Consider the following 13,021-nt stretch of genomic DNA (forward strand, 5'->3'; position numbering starts at 1 on the left):
CTGTATTTATTACAGATCCGTCCGAGTTAACTTGACATGCAGCTTAAAAATAACCAGGTTCCACCGAGATTTGAACTCGGATCGCTGGATTCAGAGTCCAGAGTGCTAACCATTACACCATGGAACCAACACGCTTGAAACCACCGATGTATTCAAACACTTTCATCTATCTGAATTTCTTATGTTATTAAAACTCTACAAAAGTGCTATTTTTATATCATGCTTGAACCGTTTCAGTGCTACCATGTGTCTGCTACAGTAATATCAAAGACTACGCAGCCCATTCCTTCATGCACACATATGCTTTATTGAGAATTCACAGCAAAAGAATGATTAATCACTCACAGAGCAAACCACCTGACAGTAACCCTCACTTCATAGCCTTTAAATAGCACACCAACTCTCATTAATTGCTTCTGAGTTAGTTGTCCACTACCCTTTCATGTAAAAAGCCCCAGACAACACTGGAATAAATATGCCACCCAGCTTCCAAATTCAAAGAAACAGTTTATTATTATTGCCCTTATGTGCTGGTTAGAGGCAGAGTGAGTGGTCAGGTTAACCACACAACTGATTTGACCTCTGTATGGCTGGAACCAGAACGATTTAAACAGGTGTCAGAGTCCTATAGAAGACACAGTATTTAAAACCAGTAAACTGAAGTGGCTATCAACTCATTGCTACCCCACTCCAATAATAAGTCATTTGTTATTAGTTTTATTTTGAATAAAATGTGAATCCCCTGTCCGAACCAAATGCAAATTGAGCCTACTCTTGTTAGAAAGGCAGGGACAGCCAGATAACCACACAGAATAAAATAAAACAAAACAAATTCAAGATGAGTAGGGTCTGTCTATATTGTATTCAAATTCCCACCCCTGGTCGGAAGTGTGAACACTGGTTTACATGCATTTCATCTGAAGCATTGCAGCTGAATACGTCACATCAGAATGGAAGGACTCTGGTAAATTTCCAAAAGTTACACGATTTGGTAACATTTGGTCAACTGATTATCGTTTCTAAAAGTGTCCGACAGGAGCAGGACATTGCGACTACTAAAGCACCCACTGTGCTCAAGGCTTAAGGAACTGAATACACCATTTAAGCAAAAGTTACAGGTGTCTATGAGCATGATACCCCTGTTTAATGTCTAATAATTGTATCCTACAGATTCACTGTAGATTGATTTTCCTAATGAAAACCTGCTGCCTACAAGTGTGTGGGAGAAGGCAACAAAGGTCTGTAACTGACTTCTATCTTAATAATATTTTCTTATATTTTTCTTATTTAATTCAAAACTTTTCTTGTAGAACCAACAAACTAATGAAAATAGCATCACTTGAAGACATTTTCACACATGAAGCTCCAGGGTTTTCTGGTTCCAAACAAACAACATATATCATCACAACTGGTTCACATTCAGTCAAGGCCAAGATATCTGGGAATTTACTTTCCATTTTCTAACCATGTGGGAAGGGAAAAAAGATTTAACGTTTGAGTAAATTAAAAAAAAAAAAAAAAAAAAAAAATCTACTGCAGACTTTATGCAGAAAAAAATCTTCACCTCAGAAAATCAGCTCAGGATATTTTCCACAGTTGTACGTTCTTATATGTAGCACACGTGTTCTTGTGTTAAAACGACTTTAGATTTCTTGCAGCTCCTTATGGAGCCACCAGCTTAGAAAACAGTTCTCACACAAAAACACAAGGTAAGGCAATGTACAGCACTCACAAAAACACAAAGAAACATTACCCAAGTACTTGAAAAGTCTCTCTAATCCCTCTTAAACTGCCTACAGAGAATGACGCTTGGTATATCAACCGATGTTAGCATAGAAACATTCATTGACAGTCTAGTTTAGTGCAGATCAAACACACTCAAATCAGGTACAATGGAAATTTGTCACACTGTATATTTTACACTTAGCAAACCCAACATCTAACAGCCTTCAAACAGCTGCAGTACCATCAGTCTGTAACAGACCAATCCCACCATTGAACTTTTGGAACAACCCAAAAGGTCCCAAGTCAAACTAAAGGAACAGGTCACTCACAAGCTCAAGACACATCCTTGACTTTGTATTTCGCTGGGATTTTTCACAATGTAGCATTATTTCACAGTGAAACAGTCCAGCTTCAGGGGTTATAGAAATATCAGACAGACGGTACAGAAAGATTTCAGAGCAGTAAGCAGGAACAGAGGTTCAACATTTTCAGTATGATGAAGTATTAAGAGAATTAAAAGGCTAATCAAAATTCAAAACCATGCACATAGAGTCAGTGTACAGTTTAGCATCCACCAAATCTGGCACCGGCATTTCAGCAGTTTTTCCCGTCAATTCATTTTCCAAGTGTGTAGACTGCACAGTAGCAGAAATTGTTTTCAAACCGGAGACGATATACATCAGTCCATCTCGGGTTGTTTTACATACACATCTGTGAAATACATTTCTCTATGAAAGGTTTTTTTTAGAAAACTTACATTTAGCTGATGGCAACATGACACCACTGAAACACACAATTTTCTTGTGACGGTCTGCTTTTCAGTTTATGTCAATGAATGTGACTGAGCTTATGTGGTGGGACTTATACACTGCTCTCGGCAGAGGTGAGATCCCCTTGCTGTATAATCTGTAGTCTTTAGCTTTGATGCTCTGCTCACGTATGTAAAACGGTGGAGGCGAGGCTGTGTGAAGTAGCTGAGAAGGTGCTGACTGATGTCACGCTAAGTCTGACTCATGTATTTGCAGGAATCTGAAGATGAATGCAGAAATATAGGAACTTTTGCATTATTTTAGCTGATTAAAGCTCCCATCACTGAAAGAGAAAGGAAGGACATCATGTGGTGTGGGAAAAAGTCCCTTTACTGTACACATTTAAAAATAATAATCCAATTTAAATCTGGTATGGTTGTTCAATGCAGTCATATCAGACTCCCATACTCTCTGGGAGTTCATATTTGGACTTCACAGAGAGCAAACATCACAACCTGTGTCGAAACGACCAAACCTTCATGCAGCTCTCAGGATGAATAGAAACAGGCCGTGAGTCACAACTCGCAGACTAAAAAGCAGCTTTCAGTGTCCAAGCCCAAAGGTGGTCTATCAGGTCAGGAGCATGCTACATCATCAATTTGTATTTGTCCCAGGATCAGACTGTAAATAGCCTTTTGATTTTTATAGGAGTAGAAGCAGACATTTTGGACTACATCTTGTGAAATAAATGTGCTGACTGACTCGTGACTGAATATATTTTACAGTGTAGCTGGGATAGGCTGCAGCCCTCCCACGACCCTGACAAGGATAAGCGGAAGAGGATGGATGGGTGTATATATTACAAGAGACCCTGGACTACAGTTTGATAGACCTGCAGCTCAAGTGTGATCAAGAACAGCAAAGTAAACTATTACACCAAGTGAACTGTGATGTGTTCATATAACATAGGGTAGTTAACCCCATATTACAGTGGAAGTTTATGATATGAAGACATATGGAGTGTATTTGCCCAGTCTCAAATAATACTACTACTACTACTACTACTACTACTACTACTACTACTACTACTACGGTACTATTAGTACTACTACTACTACTACGGTACTATTAGTACTACTACTACTACTACTACTACTACTACTAATAATAATAATAATAATAATAATAATAATAATAATAATAATAATAAGGAGGGGGATTACTAAATCTTGATGAGTATTCTAGTGTGCTTGCCTGTAACATGTTCTTTTCTTATTCTTGTTTTCTCTTCTGATTGTTGTGATAAAGACGATGAACACCAGAGATGTCCCTCTGTGGGTTTTGTTGCAGTGTTCAGTGTTGTGCTCCTCAGTTTGGGGGGTGGGGGGTTGTTTTCCACTGTATGTCCTTGTATGCAAGTTCCTGACAAAAGGAAGACATGTCGGTTCTCCACGCTGCAAGAAAGTATGCTTTCAGAGGAGTGAGTATTCAGAGTCATTGTGCCAGCTGTTGCAGTTTCCAGTCATAGCCAATTTGGCTCCACAGTCCTGCTCTTTTGTCCATGCTGGTAATTGTGACTCCAGTGCAACTTGATGGTAGATGTTTGGTGTCCCATGATGATGAAATCATGCAGGCCTGATTATGTTTCCAGCCCACTCTTGCTAGCTGCTGTGTCACCCTAATCAAACCACCTATGGCCCTGTCTCTGTGTGTTTCACTGCTTGTCATTGTCTGTGTTACCTGATAGTCTTTTCAGTAAGGCCTCGTGATCTACACCTACACTGGCCACCAGTCCTCCTTCATTTACTGGAGTTCCTCTGTAGTCGATGTTCTCTCCCTTTAGAGTTGTCATTTGGCCCCCTACAATCACAGTGATCACATGATTGAAATGGTCATTGGACAACAATACAGCTGCATTTAGTATTTCAATCCTTTTGAAGTATCTGTTTAGGTGTAGTTAAGCTAACATGCAGCCTAAGGTAATAACTGTTACTTTCATTAAGGAGGCTGCATGACTGGTTCAGTTTGCTGTTTGGATTATCCAAAATATTACGGACAGTTATATAAAAATAGAATAATGTATTAAATCTTTTCAAATGAAACTGGAACCAGAAGCTTCTTGACGAGGACTCATGCTTATTGTGTAGTGATCTTTTTAGCCTCGTCTGAGACGTACCGTCTCACAATGCTCTTGTTAATTTCATGAAGTGGGAAAACAGGACAGGCTGAAAAATCTTTGCTACGTTACCCAGTTCAGTCAGTAGTGCAGCACCAGCACAGATGTCCCACTTCTTAATAACGGTGGTGTGGACATAAACATCTGCCTCCTCTGTAAGGCTTGTCTCACTTGAATGTGTGTCCAGCAGTGACAGTACTTTGTATCCTGAGAAAGACAGAAATATTAAACCGTGTTAGCATCCTCATCTGCCATAGCTGAGGTATGACATCTTGTACTGGTGTTTGAAAGCAGGAAAAAAGGAAAGATTTTAAAATTTAAAAACATACATTAGAAAAAAAAAAGCAACAATAAAAACACACTGTGCAGTGTATTTTCTTAAATTATAGAAACTAACTAACTGACTGCAACACAAAGTCTTTGTGTGAATGGAAAATGGATTTGAAAACTAGACATTTAAGTGCAATTAAAGCCTTTGACTTTTAAATATTAAATAAATGTAAAGGACCACTCACCTGCTCCACCTGCTTCTATGATTGTTGTGCTGTTTCCAAAAGCATTCCGAATATAATTTTTAACTTTTCCAGAGTGAGAACGTGATACTATCACTTTCTTAGGGCTGGCGTTGTAGGATGAGCGGCGATTCACATTTGATCCATGACCTACGACCGCCCAGGCTGAAGGAATGATGAAAAGTACACAGAGAGACGGAAGAAGCTGTAAATGTCTCTTTTTCAGAGAGAAAAAAAAAGTCTTTTACATTTAAATAAATAAATAAATAAATAAATAAATGTTCTAATAAATGTTTGCAAAAAACCCCAAATACATTTAAAGCAATTTGGCCCAAAGTTACACATGTTTTTTGTATATGTTCAACTTTTCTAAGTGACTGACAAATGCCAATATGCAGGTGTGTGCAGTGTAATAGTGGCACTCTGAATACAAACAAACACAATAAGTCTTCTGGATTGTTTTGGCTTTAAAATGGTGTATGCTGCTCATTGCATTAGCAGCTGGTGAATGTTTAGAACATAAAGAGGGAGATCTGTTTTTAGGAGCTGAGACAAACACAGAGGCTTCAAAATGCAGAGCAAGAAGCTTTTTTTTTTTTTTTTTTTTTTTTTAAAAACATACAATGTATGCACAAAGTGTATCGGGTGTTCGGTGCCTCACAGCAAAATAGCCAAACTATTAATGAAGGTGACATCTCGCAGACATCCATCAGATAGAGCTGCCTGTGCCTTTAACTGTCAGTCCAAGCAGCCATGCCCCTAATAACAGTAGTCCTTAAGAAAATCCAGAGGGCTAAGTTGTAAAAATATTCAACCCTGTACAGCTGCTGAAGTGAGAAATATCCACTGACAGCACAACAGGTTTTTATACCAGCCTATTAAAAAAATCTTTATGGCCAAATTGGGCATTGTAACAGGGAAGTCTACAGAGAATGTGATACTTTTAGAGCCAGCCTCTATTGGCCAAGCTCTAAAGGAAGAGGAACGAATGGTTTCCGGCACTTGACATTTGATTAACTGTGTAGCACCAGAATTTGCTGCTTCTGCACCGTAACACAGCAACTGTGACGCAGTTGTGCTTTACAGTTTACTTATTTACCAAGATGACTTCCCAAATGGGAAGACCAATAACTTAGAAAAAGAAAACGCCCCTGAAAACTCACCAAGTGATGGACTTGGCCAATCACCCAAGAAGCTGACTTCGCTCAACAATGACCTTATATTATTAGACTGGATGTGTAACATTAAAATGTGGAGCCTTGTTTAATGTGAAAGCGGCTGAAGCACTTAACCTTACCAGTGAAGCCAGCAAATGGCTGGTGTACAACTCCAATCACAGGTTTACCATCTACAGCCACACACACCATGGTGGTCACATATTTCACCAGATTCTCTGTGGACAGATGAGCAAAGAGGCAGAATGAGGATAAGACAGAAACAGATAAAAAGACATCTTAATCTAGAATAAAATGCATGAATCACAACAATAATTTATGCTGTTGTTAAAACCCAAAGGGTCCCGTGGCAGTTTAAATGTTTAAGCTTGATATACAAGCGTTTGAAAATGACTCTCTCTGGCTTTACTTTTTCCACAGAAATGTTCCTTAATAACACAGTTATGGATCCCAGCACAATACAAGTATCACTTTCATATTACATTTGCATGGTACTGAAAGCCTTTCCGCAGCCTCACATGCTACTTCTTAAGAAATCAACATGCTTCAGTTTAGAAGAACACATCACTGTGGCCGGTGGAAACGGACGTCGGCGACTGATTGTCAGTCACCTAAATCAACTAATCATCTCTAAACACACTTCTGCTTTAATTACCGCCCACTGCACGCTTTTCAAGCGTACAGCAACCAGCATACTAATTTTAAACTAAAGTAGGTCATGTGCACAGCCTGTCATCACCCACAGAGACTCAGTATGCGCATACATAAGGACACGTTCACAGAGTCAGTCTCACAAATACACATCAGCACCCAGCGTGTTCCTCCATCTGGGAGGCTGCCAACGAAACAGGCCAACATTTAAACTGTTACCCGGATACATGGTGAGAAAGAATGCTAATGACTTGATATATTTTACAAATAAATTATTATTCAATTTTAATCTCATTTTAATATAAATTATTCATTTATATTAAAACGAGAATACAGCGGAGTTTCTCCTGCTCTTTAATAATAAAGAGGTCAATCGTTGTTATATAACACTGTATTATATAACAATACTGACTGTAAAGACATTTTATCATGATATATTTTTCTTTATTTAACAAATAATGAGCTTTAGAAAAAACCAAAACATCTCAGTTGTGCAATTCTGAGCATGTTCAATGGCCTTTTTTGTGTCGAGGAAACAAACAGATCTTTACTGAACTTGTGTAACTGGATTTCTTTTAATCAATTTCCAACAAATGATTTTATACAGTATTGTGCAAAAGACTTGAGCAATCCCTTATTTGTCTTATGTTCTCTTGTCCACACCATGCCAAAATACACCACGTTTCCAGCTAACAGCACTTTCAGAATCACCTTTTTGGTGCAGAAATACTATTTAATGCCTATGAAAATATATTTATTATTTTCGCCGATTCAATTCAAGAAATGGGAATTAATTACATGTTTTCGAGACAGGGTTACTGCACCGAGCGCTCCAATTACCATGGACTACTGTTGCCTTCCCCCTCCACATCTTCTCGAGCCCTTCTCTCAGTATTTCTCCAGCGTCTCGTGTTCCTTCTTCCTGATGTTGCTGTCATTAAGTATTGCTACATCTATCACTACAGCCGTCTTCCTCTGCTTGTCCACCACTACTATGTCCGGTTGGTTAGCCAATCTGTATCTGGAAGTCCCACAGGATCTTAGCTCGGTCATGCGCAACCACCCTAGAGTGCGTGTCCCATTTTGAATAGAATAAACAGACACACACAAATCCTCTATAGTCTATTGTATCTTTTGTTTTGTTTTGAAAATGGTAGATTTGACATCATCAAACATCATACATAAAATAAAAAAACCTCACTGAGAGCACACAAGCTGCCACACTATTAGTTGAATATACCATTCTCCTGTGGATCTTCAAATATGATATCAGTATGAGATGAGGCTGGCTGAGCGTCAGTGATATGCACACCTGTATATTCCTGTGTCGCGTCTAGGGGATCGATCCACACAGTAATGCTCTCGACTGGAATGTCACTGCTCCCCTTAAACTTCTCACTTATTGCACCTGGAATGTTCTGGCTCCATTGTATTGAATTATCCTCCATGTTGTCGTGTTCTTCACTGTTCACCTAAAAACAAACACACAGAGAGGGAGATTAGTCCCAGTTTGTGATTTAACTCCCAGATTTGTGGAGCCGCTTATAAATGAGAGCCCTCACCTGCCAACAAATACAAGGCAAGATCATTTGTGTTTTCCCAGGAGATTTCAAGGCAGCATGCAGAAGTAAAGAAATCTAGGCTCACCGTAACTTCAGGGAATGTGTTCTTCAGTAGGTAAAACATCTTTCTGTGAGACTGCAGGTCGCCCATAGTGAGTGGATCGTTAGCTCCTTCCTTTGTTTTGCCCTTTGATTTCTCCTGCAGGACATTTTCTTCACGCACCTGCTTTACCTAGGGAGATTTACAAAACAAAACAAAGCTCACATTTTCACCAGCTAATGAAGGCTGTGTGTGGCTTACTTTTCTCTATAAATTCAATCATTATCCAGTTTATTCTACACTTTGCAGATGGTTTGCTTGATATCTGTGAAGGAGTCGTTTAGAAACGTTTTTTTCTTTTGAAACATAAAAACATCAATATTTAACCACAATCAGAGATTGACACAAATTTGTCAGTGGCGAGAAATTTTATTTTCAGTCATATGGGGCCTAAGTAAAATTGAACTCTTACCTCTTTGCCACCTAGTTCTGCTGCCTCCACTGAGACAGCTAACAGGTCCCTCAAATCCACTGTTCTTCGCTGCCTGCATGGATAAATGGACAAAACAAGGATCGTTAGCTTCCCAATGAAACCGCTTCAACTTTTCCTCACAGCTAACCTGCTGAAACTGTATGAGCTTTATCGGTTTTTATATGATGCTAGAATTTCAAACTCAATAATATTTAGTAGTACTTTTGATACTATGGGGAAAGTTTTGAGCTCATCTTGAAGCAATAGCAGTAATGACAAGTAAGTCATTTCTTGACAAAGTAAACTTGTTAATTTTTTTTTATCAAATTTTCCCCATTTTCCCTTTAGTTTTACTCAGCTACGTATTTAGGATCAAGTTTGGAGGTTTTAATCATTTCATTTAGATCATTTCATTACAAATCATGACAGTAAATTATATTTTAGAACCTACTAATAAACAAAGGGTACAGCAAACAATACAATACCTAACACATCCAAATAATTTAATTATTATAAAAGAGCAGCACTATGAAAATATTAAAAATGAAATTTGGATAAAGTGAGCTTATGCTAAAATAAAAACAACTGGAAAAAAATAAATAAAAAAGTTCACACTGCTCTGCCTCAGTCGCAGCTCTTCAGGCCTCAAACAGTCTGATTTGACTGCTCCGTTCTGGATTTCACTCTTTAGTCCTCCACACAGCCAGCCATGTGTCCGCTCTGCCACAGCTCAATATGCAAACCATTCAGCCTGCAATATTTCTTGATCTTTTATCCAACTACAGTCTGGTAGCCACTACCTTAATGACAATGATTAATGTTGCTATCGGGTGATCGCTAATAAAAATTCACACCAGCCAGGTTGACATTTCTGGTAACTATTTAATAATTCAATGTTGTTGAAATGGGAGCTTGAATGACCTCTGACATTTCACTCATTTTCAGTCCAGTATTTGAACCTGATCATTGTGAGATGAATATATTTCTTTCTTTCTTAAACCACTTAACACTGACATATAAATCATTCACACATAAAAAAGGCATCCAGCTCAAGTGATGAGCCAGCGTTCTGCCTACACATGAAAGACAACTTAGCAAAGAGCCAAATTTTAATTCTATTTAAGCACTTTATTAGCAGCAGTATAATAAATCTCAAAAATACAGTTTACTCCAATTTCTTTAGTTGAAGTTACAAAAATACCCAAGATAACAGGTTGAAAGGCATCGAATAATAAAATGCTTATCAGCTTTTAGCTGAAAACTTGGAATATCTCTGCATGGTACGAAGTGCATCCTTAGCAAAATAATGTTGAGGAATCTAAACAAGTAGAGGACAAAAGAAAAAGTGGGAGGCCTAAAAAATAAAGATAAGCAGTATCTTAAACTCTTTCATTTTTCAGCATGAAAAAGATCCCAAAGACTCTGCAAACGTAGTAAAAGAGTACCCGGATAGAAAAATGGACAATGGAACATCATCAATCATGGATTGGCATCCTTAGAGCTGGGACTTAAACATTATTGACTCAGGGTGGGATGATTTTGACAAGAGAACGGAACAAAACGCAGCCAACATCCAAAGAAGAACTTTGAATGTCCTTCGACTATTTAAAGAAATTATAGGAAAGATTCTAAGAGAGTTCAGCCTTTCAAACTTTTTGAAATTACACAAACCTGTTTTTGTTGTATGCTTGCATGTTTCAATAAATTGCTGCAGCTATTTAACATTTTTTTAGTAAGAAATAAATGCTGGATCAAGACTTTTGCGCAGTACTGAATGTTATTCTTCATTTTCTGGCTGGTCTTGTCAATAAAGAACTAGAAAAGGGATGACATAGCTTCATCTTAGTCTTGTGATTATAGGTGTGGGTATTTAGCCAAAGATTTGGAGATTTTAAAATGGGCTGAGGCAGTGTTTAGTTTCGAACAGTGTCACAGAACTACATCGAGACTGGTCCTAGACATTTTTTAAGCAAAACATACCAGTGCTATCACAGTATTCACAAAACCCACACTGATTACAACCCTCTTAACTAAAGCCAGCTCTCTCTCTCAATAATTTTTTTTCCTAAACTACACAGAGTCGTTTAGAAAGGCATATTCATTCTGCAGGACAACAAACCCAACTGCACAGGCAAAATCATTCAGAGTCAAGTTCAGAACAAAGAGCCCTGCCACATGTTGCATGTGCCTCACAAAGCCCTGCATCATAGTGGGGCTGCATGAAGTGACAGCCTTGAGAAGAACTAAATCCATTGAAACTGTGGCAAGTTATTTTCTTAAATTATTGAAAAATAAAGACAATTATACTTTAATTTTACTGCCTGAAACTGTCAAGTGTTACATGTAAATATAAGAGTGATATGAGCCTGTGTTTCAGATTACCTGGTGACAGTGAGGTACCAACTGCTATCTGTTCTCAGAGTGGATGTTAGTGAGCTCTCCCTGTATGCTGCCAATGTGGAAGTCCAACCAGATTAACCTGTCACATATGTGCACCTTCTTCATTCTGACCAGATTTCAGCTCAACCATGAAGATTAACATCAGAGTTTGAGTTACAATTACATCAATTAATCTGAGATCATCTGCCAGAAGGTGTTAATAGGTTCCTTTCTAAGAAACCTTATAGGTAGTTTCTTTGTAAGGGAACGGTACATAAAACCACTGACACCTGCAGACGCCATGTATGATGTATTGTGCACGGTGCAGACATGTGACGGATTAATCTGGTTGGACTGCCCCGCTGGCAGCATACCAGGAGCGGACTAACATCCGCTCCGAGTACAGATAGTATAAAGCAGGGGTCCCCAATCCCAGTCCGCGAGGGCCGGTGTCCCTGCAGGTTTTAGATCTCACCCTGGGTCAACACACCTGAATCACATGATAAGTTCATTACCAAGCCTCTGGAGAACTTCAAGACATGTTGAGAAGGTCATTTATCCATCTAAATCAGCTGTGATGGATCAAGGACACATCTAAAACCTGCAGGGACACCGGCCCTCGTGGACTGGGATTGGGCACCCCTGGTAAAAAAGTGTATGCTACAATTGTAGGGCTCACTAACAGCAGATCCCATAAAATGTGTGCGAATAAGAACGTCAGGGAGAGAATTTACTGAACTTTGGCGAAATTACGAACACGCATCAGCACAGTTCTTTAGCGTCATACTGTCACCAGATAAACTCGCGCGCTTCATCTATTAACAAAGAATTGTGTCAGCTGACAAGAAAATAAATGCATTTTAGAGACATGTACATGAGAATAAAACCACAGACACTCTACGAGCAGTGACAAGTTTTGTCACGTTTTACCACTTACTGTGTTGAGAGGGGAGTCTGGGACCTGAAGGCAGCCAGGCGGCTGGAGATGACCCCGGAATACAGGTGGTAGATGACACCGACTCCAAGGAGACAGAACACCGCCACACCGAGCGGTGACAACCGGATACCCATCGGAGCCATGGCTACACGGAGAGTCTTTTCGGGTTTTTTAGCCGGAAAATGATTACTAAGTGCTTACAGGAGCGACAGAGAAGCTAGCTGACGTGGCTGTCCCCCGCCGCCAGTCACGAAAACCTAGATCCGCGTTGCCTCACAACTGCCAGCTAATGTTCTGATAAACACGTCGACTGTGCTAAAACAAAGCTGCGAAACAAGCTGTCAAATAACCCAACACACTGGCTATTTTTTAGCAGCTGACTAGCCGTTTAGCATCGTCCGACATGTCTGAGAGAATTCACCCAAAAACGAGGCCACCGCTCCCGTTTAGAACGACATTCCGATTCTTGGACAGTTCCCCCGCTCCTGGTTCTCGCTGTTAACTAACTAAAACGAGCCAAGTGTTCACTGGCGTAAAAGGCACAGCAGAACAAACACACCTCTGTTCACTCATTTTCCCTATGCACCTACAGATGTCACGACTGCTCACTTCCCTTCCGGGTTATTGCTGCTTTCGTCACTGC

The 13,021-nt window shown here is 39.4% G+C and overlaps 1 protein-coding gene and 1 non-coding gene across 2 annotated transcripts; both read right to left on the minus strand.

Moving 5' to 3' along the window:
* Positions 1 to 55: 55 nt before the first annotated feature.
* On the minus strand, positions 56 to 127 carry trnaq-cug (transfer RNA glutamine (anticodon CUG)). The gene has a single exon. It is a non-coding gene; the product is annotated as a tRNA-Gln (tRNA).
* A 160-nt stretch (positions 128 to 287) lies between these two features.
* Positions 288 to 12,999, minus strand: bpnt2 (3'(2'), 5'-bisphosphate nucleotidase 2). Its single transcript, XM_084912920.1, has 8 exons — positions 12,379 to 12,999; positions 9,063 to 9,135; positions 8,636 to 8,782; positions 8,301 to 8,460; positions 6,460 to 6,555; positions 5,166 to 5,327; positions 4,723 to 4,857; positions 288 to 4,334 (listed from the first exon to the last, which is right to left on the minus strand). The coding sequence occupies exons 1-8, from the start codon at positions 12,519 to 12,521 to the stop codon at positions 4,189 to 4,191; spliced, it is 1,062 nt and encodes a 353-aa protein (XP_084769046.1). The 5' UTR covers positions 12,522 to 12,999; the 3' UTR covers positions 288 to 4,188.
* Positions 13,000 to 13,021: the final 22 nt, after the last annotated feature.

This window comes from Perissodus microlepis, chromosome 18 (genome assembly GCF_051167445.1).
Source record: "Perissodus microlepis isolate ML-2025 ecotype Zambia chromosome 18, ASM5116744v1, whole genome shotgun sequence".
Classification (NCBI taxonomy): domain Eukaryota; kingdom Metazoa; phylum Chordata; class Actinopteri; order Cichliformes; family Cichlidae; genus Perissodus; species Perissodus microlepis.

Coding starts and splice junctions, on each gene's coding strand:
- bpnt2 (XM_084912920.1), bottom strand. CDS start 12,521: ATGGCTCCGATGGGTATCCGGTTGTCACCGCTCGGTGTGGCGGTGTTC. Junction 9,136..12,378: donor CAGACTCCCCTCTCAACACA/GTAAGTGGTAAA, acceptor TTATCCATGCAG/GCAGCGAAGAACAGTGGATT. Junction 8,461..8,635: donor ACACATTCCCTGAAGTTACG/GTGAGCCTAGAT, acceptor GTTTGTTTTTAG/GTGAACAGTGAAGAACACGA.